The sequence below is a fragment of the Nanorana parkeri genome, unplaced genomic scaffold, assembly GCF_000935625.1.
Source record: "Nanorana parkeri isolate BGI_ZX_2015 unplaced genomic scaffold, ASM93562v1 scaffold2282, whole genome shotgun sequence".
In the NCBI taxonomy this organism is placed as follows: domain Eukaryota; kingdom Metazoa; phylum Chordata; class Amphibia; order Anura; family Dicroglossidae; genus Nanorana; species Nanorana parkeri.
This window is the reverse complement of record NW_017308550.1, coordinates 115,797-135,077: the sequence shown is the minus strand read 5'-3', so window position 1 is coordinate 135,077 and position 19,281 is coordinate 115,797. Positions and strand designations below refer to the sequence as shown.

The following is a 19,281-nucleotide window of genomic DNA, read 5'->3' as shown; positions in this document are numbered from 1 at the left end:
TGTACCTGTTCCATGTATTCTGAATTTCGCTCGCAAATTTCAAGCACTCGTTGGTCAGCGCAGTCACCTGACAGCACTGACCAATGAGAAGCGCTTCTTAGCGCCGCTAAATACGGTTTTGGTTAAAATATTTTTTTTTTGTATCAGGACAAGTAGATTGTCATGAGGGACAAGTAGATTCGGCCCCCGCTTTAGTCCTTGGACAAGTAGTTTTTTCAAAAATTTCTACACCCCTCTGAATGAATCTCCCGCTGCATACATTGTATTCCGACAGTGGCGCCCGCACAGTGCTTGCAATTGATTGGCTACAAGCACTGTTTGGCCAATAATTTTCCAGCATGCCCCTTCAACATGTATAAACACAATCTGACCAAAAAGGTGTAAATCATTTATTGTATGCAAACCAGTTAGAAAGTTTGCATACCATAACTGATCTTGTGACAAAGGTTTCAGTTACTCCTGAACATGGAGTTTAATAAGAATTATTAATGTTGCAAGTTACCCTTGTCCGTGGCTGCCACCATGAGTTCTATTGCTTTACACTTTAGAAGATGTGTTTCTGCTGCCAGGCACACTTTCAGTCCAAGAGTGCTGTTTTGGAGCAAGGATACTGCAGTAGTCACCCCCACATCCCTATGGATATTTCCCAGTACACTGCACTCAGGACTGGAAATAAGCTGCACAGTATGAGCATTGCAGCCCTTAAAGCTGACGCAGTATCTCTGGAGGCAGAACTGCTTTCCTTTAGATGTATTGCTCTCATGGAGGAATCGTATTCTGCACTATGGCTACAAAGAAAGTCAGCAAGGAATCTGTACACCATATTGGATAGTTTTATTTGAAAACAGTGTTTGGACTGCTCACATTGGTCAATAGATGACAGCATAATGTAGAATATCCTAATAAAAAAAATCCAATACATTCATCACATTTACTCAGCTGGCTCAGCCATTATGAAAGAAAAAAAAATGGATTGCATTGCTCGTGTAACAGGATGGGTGCAATTTGTTCCCCCCCCCCCAAATAACCAGGGAGACTAAACACAAAATAAAAAAATAAAAAGATTGTGGCTTCTTACCAGTATTTACAATGATGCTGTTACCCACATGGCCATTACATTTCTAAATAAAACGTTTTATTGCCAAGTGTAGTTTTTCTCTTTTTGTAGATAAAACATGTCTCTTTATTTTGGTAGGAAAATTAGGCGGGGTATTTTCAAGATGTACAGGAACAAATATATAAAAAAATCAAGTTAGGAAAACATCGTAATAACTTAATAGCTCATTGTGGTCTTATAGGTATCAGGAAATGGGACAGAAATATGGCCTGATCCAGTGACCAAAGGAAGGATGCCGGCATTCGGGACAACGTTCCAAGACAGTGTCAGCGTTATATTACGATTACCCCTAGAAGAAAACAACAGAAGATTATCAACACGAGAATCCACAGTAGCATCTGGTATCAAAGAACGGTCCTATGTAACAATATACATGTTCAGCTCGGCAGCACGGTCCAGCTCATGTCAAAGGATAGTGAAGGACAGAAGTGGCACTGGCAAACAATGTCATCATTCCTTTTTCTGATGAACATCTGGGACTTCAAACCAGCTAAATCTAATGCTGCCCTAAAAGCAGCCTGTATGGTAGGAGGCCTCAAACACAAAACTGTAGCACAATCTGGTGATAGGTGGGTAAGTGTAACCTGCCTAGGTATAGCATTAAGTAAGCATCTCCCAAACTTGCCAAATCCTGGGTAATCTTAGAAGGGGCTTGTTTACATTCCTTTGGTAGGCCATTGTCCTTTTACCAGAAGTGATTCAGGTGGCTGTAAAGCTCGATCACATCTATAACTGCAATCAGTTTGTTGATCATCCCCTGCAGTGAATGAAGCATCAAGCTTTTCATCATTGCATCATTGCTGGTTTTAGCACTGTCACTCCCAGGACTTTATGGCCGAGGAAGAAGCTAATCAAGTATGATCAGTGTTGAACTTCAATGGGGTGCACAGGTGACATTAGAGTGTCTAATGCACCCCCAATGTCTCTCAAGAGAATTGTCAGCCCCTTATGTGATGGCAATAAAGTTAAAAAAAGTTCCTGGAATCTTATTGTTTCTACATAATATATCGTGTAAGGAAGGAAATGCTAAAAATAAATACTGCAGATATTTCCCTATATAGTATCACCATGATTGTTCAGTAATGTGCAGAACAAGGAACATCAAATGATGATAATTAAACAGCGCCACTTTTAAGTACTTCTGACATCATGATCCTGTACAGAACCCTCCCGTCTGTCACCACAAATCAATCACAGAACATTCTAGTGCCAAAGAGGAAACAGAAATCCGCTTTTTCTGTCAGGTTTCACTTTATAAATTCTATCTCTTGCACTCGCATCTTGAGGAGAGCACATCTTAATAAAAACAATATATTTTTTCCAGATGCTTACTTCAGACCGTTTCCATCATCGAAGAAAAAATACTTTGATTTCATCTCCTTTAAGGACAACTTTGGGTTATCGCCCCGGAGGATGATCTTGTCCCATAGCACAACCTGGTTTAAGGCCTAGGATGAAATCAGCAAGAAATCCAGCATTAATATTCCACAGGTTTGATCACAGAGCATACAAAGAACAATTTACATTGAAGAAAAAAGTCTACATAAGAGTTGTGCAAAGTACGGTCAATACCATATTATTAGATTTATATCCAAAGTTCCAAAGCCAAAATTGCAATTTTCAACACACCATGCACATTACAAAATAATAGTCCAAATTCTGCTTAAAAACAGTAAAACACCTTTCATCCACAGTATTATTATTGGGATTAAAGAACAATAGTTAATTCTAAATTATAATTTTTAAAGTAGAACACCAGCAAAACCCATTAAAAAATAAATAAATAAATAAATGATACAATAGGACCTCTGCCATTTTCTTATTACCGATTGTCATCTCTGCTGTAAAGATTTTACCTTCCTGCTCTGGTACCTGTGTGTGCAGTGACCAATAAAGTCAGTGACGCAGAGAAAAGCAAAGCTGTCAGGCATGGAGCTTTGCGTGCATTGCGTGATCTAAAGATAGATGGGATAGATGGGATAGATGGGATAGATAGATAGATAGATACATGAATGAATGAATGAATGAATGAATGAATGAATGACAGCACCCTCAGCCAATCGGCTCGCGCGTATGAACCCGTGCCAGGATACGAAGTCCAGCCGGTTGGCACGCTCAGCTATGGGAGCTCTCGCAAGCCGACGTGCGGCAGAGAAAATTACATGACACACTGCACGCAAAGGCAGCACACGCCACTGCTCCACACACTCACAGCCTTAAGTAGTCATGGAGTCAAAGTGACACTAAACTCAGGAGTTACATCCTAAAACTGCAATCCAGTAACTTAATGAACAAAAACAGATCTTATGTGTGCATCACTTGCTTGTAGATCCTGAAATCATCTCTGAATTCATACTGACACTGTCCCTCCTTCTGGAGGGTGGCTACTTTTGTTCCCCATGGTCCCTTTGTGTGTTGTAAAGTAGCCCCCAATCCAAGCTTGCTCCCATGATAGACTACAATCTCAATACAAAATTAGTAAACTAAACATGAGATTGTAGTCCATCACGGGAGTGAGCTTGGAGCCGTGGTTACTTTACCACACACACAGGGACCATGGGGAACAAAAGTAGCCACCCTCCAGAAGGAAGGACAGCGTCAGCACCAATTCAGAGACAATTTTTATATAATACGCTTAATGTTTATAGTAGAGGACAGCCCAAAACTTTGTTCAGTTTTGAAGAGTGTAGAAGAGTAGAAACTGAGGTTTCAACTGCTGTCTGATGACGAAGAGTGAAGCCTAGTGTCAAGATGGTACAATTTTATAGCGCTGACATGAAAGTGGCATCATCACAGGCTACCCTGTTGATGGAGAAGGAAGACATAGGCAGCAGGAGAAGCTTCTGTGATAATGCCACCAGTGACTGAGGAGCAGAATGAGATAGCATGGAGCTGCATTAGGGAAATAGGACAAATTAATAGTTACATTTGCCATAATGTTGCAAGCATGCTTTAGTTTCAATTTAACTCCCAGTCCAAGATGGTAGCAATAACTGGGACATTTAGCCCACTATATGCTGAGTTTTGGGTCGTGGAAGGACATTGGTGTATGTCCTCCTGTGACCCTAAAGAGAACTATGGCAAAAAACAAAAAAGTTGGCCCATAGTTCTCTTAAGGTATAGAGGAGTATTCAGGTACATTGAGACATCCAAAAACATGCCAACTAAGGGGTGGGAAACATAGCAACCAAATGCTAACAGGCCCCTGTGAACAACAGAAACGGCTTAACAGGACTAACAGAACCACTTGAATAATCTTATGACAGAAGCTGGCATCATATGAGGCTGAATATCCACCTGGTAAAACTTGAAGTTTTGAATAGAAGACAAGATGGAAGCTATGCAAATCTGAGAAACCGATGCCTAATGGTGAGAAGCCAAGGAAGTACTAACTGATCTAGTCAAAAGGTGCTTTGACAGGGAAAGCTGGGCTTCCAAATCCACCAACAGATAGTGGAATGGGAAATGCAGGGTGTCCTCTGTGGGGACCCTGAGGAATAACAAATAAAGACTGAATATATTTAAAAGAAGCTATAGCAGAGAGGTAGACCAGTGCCTACCAACACTGGAAGTAAAACTTTTTGGGATGATGTGGAGCAGGATGTAAAACAATGTCCTGGTTAAGGTGAAAGAAAGAAAGAGACACCCTTTAGAAGAAGGACAATAGGCCTCAAAACAACCTTGTCTTTGTGTATCACAAGAAAGGGTTCTATACCGTATAAGGCCGCCAACTCAGTCACAAAGGTAATGGCCAATAGGAAGGCAGCCTTCTAAATGAGGGCAGTCAGAGGAATATTCCTGATGGGTTCAAAGGGTGGTTTCTGGAGAACCAACAGAACCAGGTTGAGATCCCAGAGTCACTGGGGAACTTGCAGGGGAAAAAAAAAAAAGAAGGAGTACACCGTGTACAAAGCTTTCACTAAGGAGTATGGGCAAGCAGTTTTTGGAAAGAATTACCAGGGCCATGATTTGCCACTTGATGGGACTCAAGGCCAAGTGCTGATCCAGACAAGACTTGAGAAAAAACTAGATCAACCACATGGAGTATATCCTGGGACTGAAAATCCTTGATTTTGGAAAATAGGCTTTCCAGGAGCGATGGTAAATTGCACAATATGTTGATTTCCTAGCTTTTAAGAGTGTAGGGATAACTGAATCAGGAAGGCCCCTATCGTGCACAACCGGGGTTTCAACAAGTCAGTGATCAAGAAGCAGGGTGGTACACAGGTCAATGGGACAGAAGATCTGGGAGGTGCACAGAGAGTCTGGCAGGAGTTTGATGAGGTTTGAGTACCACGTCCGTCAGAGCCAGTTCGGTGCAATGTGAATCAACAGAACTGCCCTCAATCTCAATCCTGCAAAGCAGGCGAGGAAGGAGCTTCGGAGGAAAGGTGTAAATCAGGCTAAACTGATCCTGCACAAGCAGGGCATCCACTGTGATGGCTAAAGGATCTCTGGACTTGAAGACAAAGCTGTTAAGTTTGTTGTTTAAACTGGAAGGACAGAAGGTCCACATCTGGCATCCGCCCACTGGGACAGATGTTTTTAAGCACCTTGAGGTGCAGAGACCACTCTCAAGAGTCTAGACACTGATAACTGAATAAGTCCTTCTGCCAATTTTCCACTCTTGGGATGTGTACAACAGCCAGGACTGGAACATGACGTTCTGCCCAAGCGAGAATCAGGGCTGCAAGGCTTCCGGTATCTACCGGACACTGGATGCAAGCTACTGCAGTGGCATTATCCAGCTAAAACCTGGTCAGATGACTTCGCAATTGTGAGGTCCAGTGTTAAAAGGATAACCAAATCACTCAGAGTTCCAAAATATTTATGGGGAGACAAGTATTCTCCGGCAACCAAGTACCTTGCACTGAGAGCATCGAGGACTTCACCCCAGCCCAACATGGGCATCTTTCATGAAGACCTTTCAGACCAGTGCAAGGTAGGATTCCCCCCAACTCCAGCCCTGGATTTGTGATACACCAAGCCAGAGTAATCCCAGTTATGTGGTGATCCATCCAATGAGCCTGCCTGTCCCACAATACAGAAAAGTTGACCTGAAATGATCAATGCGGCTCTGCAGCAACCTAAGAATCTTACCAAAAGAAAAATATCTTGATAAAAAAGGAAGAAGTGGTTTGCTTCTCTCAGAGAAGAGAGAAGACATCTATTCTTTTAGGACACTAACAAAAAACTGAAGCATGATGAGTGGAAGGGCTTATACTAGGCTGTCTTACAGATTTGTCAGTATAAAATCTCCTAACGTTCGCTGCATAACCAAATGTACCTGAATGATCCTGTGGTCCTTAATGTACAATTAAAGAAAAAAAATTGCTAGGGAGCAGATTTTTTTTGGTAGAAGATACTTGTATGCACAGTCTACTTTTTTAAGATGCTGTGTGTGGGGATGGGTGCCAGGAAACTCCTACACACATACATGAAAATGACATGATTTGGCACCCAATGGCAAAGGAAAAAAAAAAAAAAAAAAAGATAGTTCAGATGAACACGAGGCAGATCAGCAAAAACAAACCTGTCATTTCTGGAGGAGAGCAAACTAAGAGGCAAGTCTGCCATGATGTGCAAGGCCAATACTGACAGGTCAAAGCACTGTCATATACCTAAAGTTGCGGGAGTTAGCCAAGAACCATGCCAGGGGGTTGGCTATATGCAAATACCTATAATCAGAAAGGACACTCATACTTACATTACTTTTAGTGGCATATTCTGCAGACAGATATATGAACAGCTGCTTAACATTCCAGTCAAATATTGGCTGCAAATGTAAGATAATTAAGAAAAACAACAAAATGTTTGGAATAACACCTTACAAAGAGCAACTGTTTCTCCACGCAGCATTGATCCGCTGTTACGCTTTCAGTATCTTAAGCTAATGGAGCAGAGCAATTTCACATGTAAAATCGTACAATTATAGGTGCCATAAACCATAACCAAACTTGCATTTTTAACCCCCTGTACAAGCAGCACATAGTCACATAGCTACAATAAAAATGGCATTGTAAACAATATACTAAACTTCTGTCTCATTGCTTTTCTCATACGCCTGCACTGAGGTACCCTGTGGTAGGAGTTTCATTTTGGCAAGATATTATCTAAGGCTCATCCATGCCTAAAAGGCACTGTAGCTTTACTAATACCAAAAGTCTTACTATGTATATTTGTTTTGAAAGTCTTTTTTTTTGTTCCCATTTCTTTTAAGGCAGTCTTTCTCAACCAGGGTGCCGTGGCACACTGGATTGCCTTTTTGTTTCGTTGGGGTGCCCTCAAATTTTCACTAAAGGGGAGGGGGACACCGACGTGCAGGGAGCTTCTATATTTATTAGTGTTGCTCCTTGAAATGCTGCATGGTTTAAAAAAGTGCTCTTAACTGAAAGTAGAGAAACACTGGTTTAAGGAGAAGGAAAGCATACAAATTTGAATGCATTCAAATTATGGGGGACAGCAGTGGCATAACTATCACCATAGCGACCCAGGCGCCCGACATGGGGCTTGGCCAGGAAGAGGAACAAAGGGGTCCCCCTGACGCCGTGTGGGCCGCCAGGTTCAGTGATCTGCGCAGCAGCGCGCTCTTCCTTTAGACGCTGCTGAGTCAGTGAGAGCCAGCAGCGGAGGAGGTGGCGGGGCCCGGCGTCAGCAGCGGAGGAGGCGAGGCCTGCCAGCGACCATGAAGGAGAAGGCTGGACCCAGCGTCAGCAGCGGCGGGGCCCGGCATCAGCGGAGGAGGCGCAGGGCCTGCCAGCGACCATGAAGGAGGAGGAAGCGTGGCCCAGTGGTGGAGGAGGCTGACAGGTAAGAGGTGTGCAGAGGTGTGACCAGCCCACTTGAGACCCTGCAGAGCCCACCGTAGAGAGTCTATGGTGGGCTCTCCCCTGGTTACACTCAGGTGGGCTCTTGCAATGGGCGTAACTAGAAGTTGCATGACCCCATACAAAAATTTTGCTATGGGGCCCTGTGATTTCTAGTTACGCCCCTGGAGGACATATATGCATTTTGCTGCTTTTGTTTTATTTGTTACTGACAGCTTATTCCGGTAAAAATGTTCTTATTTGCCTCCATTTGTCAGCGTATGAAGATTGAAATACGCACTCTTATTACAAAACACTAAACTCAGAACAGAACCCATTACTGTGCAGAGGGGTACAGCCCACAAGAGGAGGAACAAAGCCTTTGTGTGTGTGTCTAAAGTCCATTCTACTAAGGACATGGCTTATAGACAAGATGTCTGCTGGGTCACCCAATGAAGGTTCTCAAATTTATATTACTGCTGCATCTTACCGTTTCCTGACCTGAAGATCCAAATAAACAGCAATGGCTCAGTGAAATCACACCGCTTTACTCTAGATTTTAAAAAAAAAATGGAAACCCCCTTTTTTATATATTCATTACACTCAAACTTCTGCCAAAGCAGCCCATGGAGAAAAAACATGGCTCTGCAGCCTGGGGAATATAAAATCCACAAGACTCAGGCTTATCACATATGCTGTGATAAGACACCTCTAGATATTCAAACTTCAGGAAAACACACGTTTGAGAACCTTTCAAGACATATTTCATATCTGTCTCCTTTCATTACAGTATTCTTGCCTTTGTAAGCCATTTAAAAAGCAATGTTCTAACATAACATCATGAGAAAAAAATTGTGTTTTGGCAGAGCAACATATCTATCCAGAGTAAAGTAAACTCGGCTGCAATCATTTGCTGTATTCTTGGCAAAGATAACAAAAGTCAACAGAACCTTGGGATTTTGTGCCTGCAGAACATGCTATCAAAAGGGATTAAGTTTATCAGCATTCAGACATACAATGTGTGTGTGTGTGTGTGTGTGTGTGTGTGTGTGGGTCATACAATAGCACATATAATAGCATTCTGCGTGCTTCATAAAAGGATATCTGCATTTATATCAAATATGATGAATCCAAGGTCACTCCTTTCTCTTGGGCCAGTGAAGTCTTCCACGTTCTCTCTAAAAAGACAAGATCATAAAACATTACAGATGGCCAAATAAGGTTTTCATCAATAGCAGAATATTACATTCAAAACTTAAAGGAACTTTCAGCTCCATTTACCTTTCCTTACAAAAATCCTGGAGGTGATTTATGAAAGACTATATTCTCCTTAGCGCAGCATTCCTAGTAAACACACAAGCATGTGCAGAGAAATTAAGTAAGATGCTTTGCATGTATTTGGGTGACTGGCATGTAAGCAGCTTCACTGACCTGGGTAAAAAAAAGTACTCCTTTAGAAGTTTGACCCCAATGACCCGAGCGTACACAGAACTTCCATATCACGTGCTGCACATACATGCCAGTATCGTGTCACTGCTCCACTGATGTAGCTCATGTAATCAGCCAATAGGAACACCACCTAATCCATCTTCCCTACGGTGCCATACCTCAGAAAAGGACTTCTTTTGGCAGGACTAACAGTCTGCAGGTCATCCAGGAAAGGAAGGCTTACATCAAATCTGTCAATTCTGAGATATTCAATCACTTTCATGCATTTCCCATTTTTTTTTTTTAGCAGGAGCTTGGGTATTTTTAGCCCAACATTAGCTTAGGCTAGATTTCAATTAGCTTAGGGCCCCTTTCTCATTAGCCCGGCCACTAAAACGCTGCATTATAGAATACGGCTAGTGCGCTGTGCCAGCTCTGGCAGTGTGCGTTGCATCGCACACTGCCGGAGCGCTCACTGTTTACACACTGCCATGTGATGACCTGCAGTGACATCCAGTGCGCTGTGAACAATACAGCACGACTGCATTTTCCCCGCACTGCACCACCCAGCACACTTGCGTTATGGTGTGAAAAGAACACATACAACTTGTGTGTCCTTACGTTGACCTGCGTTGTTCTGGTTTGGTAAAATTAAGGGCACTGTGGTATCTGTGTCCATGCTAAATTATCCAGCCTACATGTCACATCTGCGTCAACATTCACTCCAACCCCCTTACCTGCTCCATCAAAGGTAGGCCCATATGTTCCGGGAGAAATAGGTACCAAAAAGGTAAACGCTTATGTTTATTTTTTTAAGGTGCACATATTTGGCCATTTTCATTTCCGTTTTATGAAAAAAGTAAACACTGGACTTAACGCTTTCACTGCCACTCACGCATGTCATACGTCGCTGGCAGTGGGCCCCTTTAAACAGACTCCCAGCAGCTGTGTACATGTGTAAAGCAGAATGTCGGCTTTACACTGGAAGCGATTCCGGCTGCTGAGCTGCCGCCAGGTCACTTTCAGGGGCCGGTGTAGTGCGATACCTTGCTTCCCAGGTTATGCTACCCCTCCTGTAAGCCTGGGACTGGCATCATGGGTGTCGCCAGGAAGCAAACCAGTGAACGTTCGTTAGCTGATCTCCCCGCTGAATGGGGCCAGAAGTGATGCTGGCTGCATCACTTCCGGCCCACTCAGCTGTCATTCCCCACAGATCATGCTCCAATAGCTTCTTTGGAGTGGAAAGGTGACACTAGGGTTCTAACAGACCTCTAATGTCACCTTAAAGAGCACCTGTCATCATATAATGATACATATAACCTTATGCATGCGATAGCATTAAGTAAAAAAAAAATATAATAATAATTATACAAGGCGAGAGCAATAGTTCTGGGGCCAATATTCACTGCTATCTGTAAACTGATGAAATGTAGGGGCTTTTAAAGCCTCGCTTATGGACTATTTGGGGTACAGTATTTTGATGGTTTCACGCACTTTTTAATTTTGGCTTGTTGGGTATCTATTTACTTGGCATAACCGCATCTTTTATACTTGACAAAATTTTTTGGAGATAATATTTTGATTTTGGGCACTAACTGTATTTACCGAAAATTTGGGGTTTGATAAAGACTTGCGCTAATATCATGCGACATAGAAATTTGCAACTGCCACCATTTTATTCTACAGAGTCTTTGCTTTCAGACTATATATAATGCTTTGGGCAACATCTAGTTTTTTTTTTTCCCCTTTTGAGATAAAGGTCTTATATAAAAAAATAAAAGCTGACCACTGTAAGCACCCCCGTCAATGATAATTGTTTATTCCAATCCTCTAGCCGCTACTTTTGCTGGACAGCTTGGTCTGTTAATGGAAGTCGAAAAAAATCAGACTTACTGACTAGTTCACCGGGTGAAAATAAAGGGGAAAAAAATAACTAAAAGAACCACACACATCTAAGAATTGGTAAGATGCAGTACATTACATTTTTGATTTTGGGGTTACATAGTATTTGCGGTTGAATAAAGACATATGTGCATCGAGTCCAACCTATTGTGTGTATGTGTATGAGCCTACTGATGTATGTGTATGCATGGGATCCTGTGTGTTGTCATTTTTAAGGGTACTTGTACCCCTGTATATTACGGTCTCTGAGGAAATCGTCCAATCGCCTCTTGAATGATGCCACCCTTTCATCACAGCATGTGGCAGTGAGTTCCAGACCCTGACCGATCTAACGGAGAAGAAACCCCTGCGCCCCTTGTGCTGAAATTTTTTCTCCACCAATTTTAGGTGGTGGCCTCTCGTCCTTGTCATGGAGTTCATTGTAAAAAGTTTACTGCTAATGTCGCTAATCCCCGGTGAACATTTTGTACATGAAAATCATGTCCCCCCTTAATTTCCTTACTTCCAATGAGAACATGTTAGATTTGCTTTAAGTGTGCAGAAGTTTTACATCCTCCAACCTACCTGAACCGTTTCCCAACAGTCAGGGCTGATGCGACTATTCTCACTCCATACACAATGAGGCTGTTGCACAACCAAAATCATTGGGATAAAAAAAAAAAAAAAAAATGCACACCTTTTCTTATACTGGTAATCACACACATATAAAATCATCCCACTACATGTGCAGCAAAAACAAGACCAAGACCCACGTGCGGTCATTGAACCGATGCTATGGAAAGGCCCATTCAGACTAATCTAAAAAAGGTACCTTTCCTAGCTAATGTTAGCAAACAGCGAAAACCTTGGCGGGTCATGGGTAACCAACACCTTTCATCACAGAACCAAAAAACACCCACAAATGGAGCCATATGGACTAAGGTTCTGAATGTAATAACCTGACTACATGTGGAATGAAAATGATTGGATTGCAGCAAACAAGTGCAGACCACCAGGACATGAACTGTACAGATTAGAAAAACTGGAGCAATTCCTCCTTTATCTCTTAATACCAGGTACTGTTTCAAGAAGACATAGCTGGAGTGGTGATACTAACTGAATGTGCATGTTTTGGTTAAAAAAACAAAACCTTTGAAGAGCCCGTATGTACCTCCCACTATGTACAATCAACAATCCTAAAGCATGGGTGATTGAATTACCCATATGCGTCTGTGAAGGTTCTCATTCATCCAGGTCATGGCATATCTGTAAAGAATAAGTCAAGGCAACTAGACTTGCTGTATTTTTCTTGAAGACATTTCACTGTTCATCCTTCCTCAATTCAGAATGACTTGTACAAAAACTTATCTTGGGAATAAATATGGTGAATGTAGCTCCAATCCACGTGATGTTAGTCACAACCAGGTGTTGATTGTATTTGCATAATTGGAGTCTAGGAGGTGTTCATAACCTGTCCAGAGAGGTGTTAAAACAGCATTGTATACCTACACCTAAAAAGGAAAAAGGTCACTCCTTTGAAGACAGTCAAGTATGCATCATAGACAGGGAGGAGGACTGGTTCAAAAGAGGTGTGAAAGAGGCCGTTTATGTAAAAATGGAGAAGCCAAGCTTGAATAGAGGTGGGGTGGGAGACATCTATTGTCTGCCACATACAATGCTGTTTTAACATCTCTCTCTGGGCAGGTTAATAACACCTCCTTGCTCCAATTATGCAAATACAATCAACACCTGGTTGTGACTAACAAATCATGTGGATTGGAGCAACATTCACCATATTTATTCCCAGATAATTTTTTTGTACAAGTCATTCTGAATTGAGAAAGCTGGCCGGATGAACAGTGAAACATCTTCAAGAAAAAAATACAGCAAGTCCAGTTGTCTTGACTTATTCTTTACATATATTACCTATCTGTGCACAAATCTATCACTATAGATAATAAAAGCACCATTATCCACTCATCTAGAGCAACAAACTACCCATAAATCTTGCTAAACGGTGGCCTTCTAACCAGATGGTACAGGCATCTACACATCTATGTATCCCTACTACACAGAAACATGTATCCCTCACTCATTTTTTGATCCAGAAACGACGTGCTGATTCTAGCAATGCCGGACTCATAAACATTTATTAGGCGCAGTAGCCCATATTTACCAAAAAATGTCCACTATAGAGTAAACATCAGTAACAGGAAATCTGATTGAGTGATACGGTGCATCATTATGGTAATAGTACTTTGCTGACCTGACAGGTTACTGTAGGACAAACTAGCTGCATTGGACACGTCTCTAACCCTATACTGTGATTGGATAATGAAGAAGCAGCAGCACATTTATTATTACATCATCCCCCTGCTCTCCCCTCCTGACAGCATGTTGATTATTGGGCTGGCATGTACTGTGCAAGCAATAGATTCCCAACTTGTTCAGAGCGCTGCTCATCCATACTCCACTCTAAGTGATGTGCAGGTGTAACAGAAACCATACAGATATTTATAATCTCTCACAGATCAGAACTCCCCTGACAACACCTTCACCTGCTTTTCTCTCTCCATATGGACAGCGCTATATTTATTACAGAATCTGGACTGACATACCAAGCCAATGATGACACAACCATTTACATCTTAGTGCCCGTGCAGGTCTTGGCTGTGTTCACCAATGTATGACACAGAACAGCCTCTGCTGCTGCCTCTCACCTTGCGATCTGCAGTCCGGTCAAAATAGTGCTTGGAGCATTTTATCGCACCGGATTGGACTGCAGGCACAATGTGCCCTGCGATCCCGTGCGGGCGATCGTATTGCAGCCGGAGGGCGTGGCTACGGTGCCATTCACTTCAATGGCCCGCTACGCCCCCTGCTGCCCCACAAAAAAAGTGAGCCGGCTGCGATGCAGTGCGTTCCGGCCAGAATTGGACCGGAACGCACTGCATCTGGTGCAAACGTACCCTCAAAGTTAAGGTGTGTATTTTAATTGTTTACCTGTGGGCTGAAAATATACCAGATTCCTCCATTCACACACACATAAGCAGGAATAGAAGAACCTCCTGCTGTTTTGTATCGAATTCCGCCAATGGGCGCCGTCAGAGTGCTGTTTGGCTGCTAGCACTGTTCGGCTGAGCGTTTTCCCAAACTCCTTCGATCAGCTGATCGAGGGACGCCAGGCGGTGGGTTGCTGACATAGTGCCCCACGCACTATGCGAATTTTCACCAGTCCATCAATGTTGCAGCCTGATCACTGGGAGAGAGGAGACTAAAGAAATGCCTGCGGCAGACTGATCACATCATCCAAAGCTTGGCAAAGTCATTCGGCTGCAGTTTAAGGACTGCTTTTTAGCAGTGGATTTTTTGATGTTACAGTTGCTGTATATTGTGACACTGAAAACCATTCAAGGAAACTTGTAAAGTTATTGAACATTTGTACAGTCGTCCTACAACAGTTTTCACCGCTTCCCCCGTCTGCTGCCCACATGTTAAATTACTTACCTACAGCCCAGCTCTGAGCCACACAGCTTTCCCCCCCCAAATAAGTGGTTCACACTAGGGCTGCAACAACTAATCGACATAATCGATTAGAATTAGAAAAAAGTTGTCAATCATCGATTAATCGGCTTTTGATTGGTTGGCCCTGTTCACAGGTCCACATACGCTGCGCGCCACACCTCCTCCCCACTTCGCGCTCGCCGCTGCCAGACCTGCCCGGCCGCATCCACGCTCCACACACCGCACCTCCTCCCCGCCTCGCCCGCCCACATCCACGATTGGCACAGGGACGCGGGGAGAAGAAGTAAGGAGGAGCAGGTGTAGGAGGGTGGATGACCGTCACCGATAGACAGACCCAATCTCAGAAACAAGTTGCTGGAAGACTGCTGAGGTAAGCCTACACTTTCCCACACATTGTGCTCTATAATGTATTGCTGGGATTTGTAGTCCATTAGTAGTACATTGCGCTGTACTGTATATTATACAGAGCAATGTACCATCAGCTATAGAGGAATACAAATCCCAGCAATACATTATACACTGTATGTATAATGTATTGCTGGGATTTGTTGTATTTCTATATAGCTTGTGGTATTCTGCATTGGGGTGTATAGAGGACTACAAATCAAGAAATAATACATTATACAGCGCAATGCGGAATACCACCAGCTATAGAGCAGTACAACAAATCCCAGCAATAGTACATTATACAGCGCAAAGCCGAATACCACTAGCTATAGAGGACTACAAAACCCTGCAGTAGTACATTATACAGCGCAATGCAGAATACCGCTAATTTATAATGTACTATTGCGGGGATTTGTTGTATTCCTTTATAGCTGGTGGTATTCTGCATTGCGCTGTATAATGTACTACTGCAGGGTTTTGTAGTCCTCTATAGCCGATGTCATTCTTCATCATTGCTGTATAATTTTACATTTCACTATATTGCACACCACACTTTTTTTTGTTTTCTTTTTTACTTCCACCGCTCCAAGCTTGCTCCTGTGATGGACTGCAATCTCAATACAAACTAGTAGTCCATCACTGGAGGCATTTTTTAAAATGTATTTTATTTTGCATCCGATTAACCGATTAATCGAACTCAATAATCAGCTATCTAATCGATTTTGAAAATAATCATTAGCTGCAGCTCTAGTTCACACTGTGCATGTGTGCTGCAGTCCCATTCATCCCTATGGGAAAGCTGTACTCATGGCATGGGCTCAAGAAATCAGTTGAAAGGAGGAATGGGGCTGTGGACATGAATGAAAGGCTGTGTGGCTATGAGCTGCCAAGATGACTGGATCGGAGGTTGAGGCAAGTGGGCAACACTCAGGGGAGGAATGTATCATAGGACAAAAGATACAGATGTCCTTTAAACTGTATGCAAACCATAACAATAAACTTCTCCTAATTACTGCCTTTTGGACCAAATACCAATAACGGAAGTCCCATTAACTAAGCTGGGCGGCATGTAACGACTCGCCACCAGGCGAGTCATTACCCTCCCCCCGGCTTTCTGATTGGCCGGGAAGCCAGCTCTATGCTCCCTGGTGAAGAGGCTTTAGGCCCCATTCACACTGAGCGACACTTACCTCAAGCGGATTTCCGCGCGGCCTGGATAGCGCGACTGTTCGGGCAACGTTCCAACGACGATCGCGCAACCTTCACCGTCGGGCTGCATGCAAAAAAGAAAAATTGCACGACATCCACAGGGAAAAAGGGTCCTGCACAAGCGACACGCAACAGGCAAGCTCCATAGAAAATCAATGGACGAGCGACTTCTCGCGATATCGCTGCAGAAATCGCGGGATTAATCGCTCAGTGTGAATGGGCACTTAACCTCCTGCGGTGAGCTGACAACACAATGTCTCTGCTGCAGACACCCCAAGCAATGTTGTCAGCCCAGCTCAGTTCTCTGTGACTACAGAAAACCTCCCCCCATGTTATGTAGACAAAGAGTAGGGGGGAAAGATGCTCTGTAGACCAAATCAAGAGCAAGCAGCCCAAGATCACTGCTCTTCCGCAGACAGTACACCTAGTGTTGTCACCCTAAAACAGGAAATGTGTTACTGGCAGGATCACCAGGAGAAAGTAAATGAAAAAGTCTGAAATAAAGAAAAAACAAACAAATGCAGCCAGCACATCTTAGGACAGGTAAGCTGCAAAATACCAGATATTTGAATTTAGATACACATTAAGCACATGACATTTATAAATGTCATGGATCTCTAGTGGTTTAAATAAGCTCATGGCTGCAGCAGCTGTGATCCTGTCATGGTCTTAGGCCCCGTTCACATATAGCGAATTGTCGCGCGATTTCCGCCGCGATATCGCGCATTTTTGCCGCGCCATATCGCGAGAAGTCGCCGGCCAATGTTATTCAATGGAGCTGTCTTAACTCCATGTCGCGCGTCGCGGTCGCAAGTCGCTTCTACCGGACCCTTTTTTCTGCGGATTTTGCTTTTTTTCTATGGAGCCCGACGGGGAAGGTCGCGCTACCGTCGCTGGATCATCGCTGGAACGTCGCCCCGAAAGTCGCGCTATCCCGGCCGTGCGGATCCGCTGCAAAAGGTATGTCGCTAGGTGTGAATGGGGTCTAATAGAGCTGGCTCCCTGCGATCCAGTAAAAGTGACAGGGAGGCTGTAGAGCTTTTATGGGGCTGTAAAGGTGCTACCCCCCTATCCATGGTTCCCGGGCTCTCCCACTCCTCCAGGGAGCCAAGGACCATAATAAATGATGTCAGGATAGCGGGATCAAATCAGCATATGTGTCTTCATGTCTAAGACTGACATAATGAACATCTCAAAACACAGAGGGGCAGATCTGTTAAGATAGGACGGCCAGTGATGGCAATGCTACCCACATTAGCAGGGTACCTGTGTCATCACTGAGACAGATATATATACACACACACAGATGGGGGAGGGGATGCTGGACCTATACACACTGGCTATAGGCACCTAACCTGATAGCATATGGTTGAGTGCTTGATGATGACTGACACCCCAGACCACCTCAACCGCACATACACAGACTAGTACTCACAGTGTAACCCGGGACACATGGATGTTTACAGGCACCACTCGGTCTTTGAATGCGGTAGTGATGAAGCAGCCGAAAGTGAGTGCAGCCATGACACTGAGGGAGAAGGCGAAGAGGGAATTGGCCCGGGACAGAACGGTGTTCATGGTGCTAATATGACGGTGACAAGGGCCGCTGAGGGACGGGCAGAGTTCTTCCTGTCACTGGAATGGGAACCAGCTCAAGCTATGCTGACAGGAAGCCGGGGCTAACGCTGAGCTGTCTGTCTGACCCGAGCGGTCCTCCGTACAACGTCATTTCCTGCCGGCATTTACGTACACGTAAGGATTCGCCTGTCACGTGACGGGAAGCGGTACGCCATCTTGGGCTGTGTGGCGGGCGGAAGTGCCGACAAATATGTCTGCTGGTTCTGTGCTCCATCTCTCTTTCCAACTGAAGGATGGACTGATTGTTTTTTTGGGTCTAATATGCTCAGGGTTCGCGGCTCAACGAGTATAGGCAGCCGGGAAAATGCTTGATTTTGTTTTCAATGTTTGTGGAATGCTGACTTTGGGCAGCTGTACCATTGCGGCTCATTCTCGTTGATATGCATAGCCATACACTGCATTCTCAATGAAAGGGCACATAGAAACCAATTGTGTCCTGCTTTTCCTGTTAAAATCAAAATGAGTTGCATTAAATGCAGACATGCTGCATTGTTGTGCAGCGCAACTTTCTTCACAATGTGTCCAGAGCATTTTGTAACTCGCTGTGCATAGAATTGAATGAAGTCTAATTCTGTAATAGAGGTAAACGGTATAATGTGTTGCAGCAATGCATTGCACCATCCCTACATGTTGTACATCAGTGCTCATGAGCCGCAGGTCACCGATTTGAAGGGCTTCAGCTAGGGTTGCCACCTGTCCAGGATTTACCTGGACAGTCCAGATTTTGAATGCTGTGTCCGAGTTTCATGGCAGCTGAAACCCGGACAAAAGATGTCAGGCAGACGGGCAACCAAAAATCACAATAGGGGCTACTGGCCCCCCACTGAAAATAGTTTCAACTGTGATATTTACATATGAATGGGTGGAGCTATTTACATATGAAAAAAAGCTACGACTTGTTCTCCCAAAAACTTTTTGTGCGTCCCTAGAGTGTTTCAGATTTTGCTGGAAGAAAAGGTGGCAACCCTAGCTTCAGCTGATGTGCAACAATGCATGAGGAAAGGAATCTTATTTTCTATGGGGCCTGTCCACACCAATGCTTTGCACTACAATTGAACATTGAGAAGGTGCCGCTGCTACATGGTGTGTCTTTAGCCCTGTAGATTTCAAGAGGAGCTCATGGAAAACACATTCAAGATTTTCAGCATGTGGAAATGAGTGCTCATCATTTTCAGTTTTTTATTAAGTGTATCAGAAGAGGAATGGAGATCAGCTCTGAGTATGGTTGCCACCTTTCTTAAGTGAAACCCGGACACCCTAGCACCGTGCAGCAATTTTTTTGGGGGGGGG

At 43.7% G+C, this 19,281-nt stretch overlaps 1 protein-coding gene across 1 annotated transcript; it reads right to left on the bottom strand.

Moving 5' to 3' along the window:
• Nucleotides 1–811: 811 nt before the first annotated feature.
• On the bottom strand, nucleotides 812–18,104 carry SPCS3 (signal peptidase complex subunit 3). Its single transcript, XM_018573225.1, has 5 exons — nucleotides 17,789–18,104; nucleotides 9,028–9,101; nucleotides 6,825–6,901; nucleotides 2,450–2,565; nucleotides 812–1,406 (listed from the first exon to the last, which is right to left on the bottom strand). Exons 1-5 carry the CDS (start codon nucleotides 17,929–17,931, stop codon nucleotides 1,274–1,276), a joined length of 543 nt encoding a protein of 180 aa, XP_018428727.1. The 5' UTR covers nucleotides 17,932–18,104; the 3' UTR covers nucleotides 812–1,273.
• Nucleotides 18,105–19,281: the final 1,177 nt, after the last annotated feature.

Bases quoted from the DNA above. Each gene is read 5' to 3' on its own strand.
- SPCS3 (XM_018573225.1), bottom strand. From the start codon at position 17,931: ATGAACACCGTTCTGTCCCGGGCCAATTCCCTCTTCGCCTTCTCCCTC. The intron at 9,102-17,788 runs GTGAGTACTAGT...TTGTCTTTTTAG, and splicing joins CATGTGTCCCGGGTTACACT to AGAGAACGTGGAAGACTTCA. The intron at 1,407-2,449 runs GTAAGCATCTGG...GTTTTCTTCTAG, and splicing joins GATGATGGAAACGGTCTGAA to GGGTAATCGTAATATAACGC.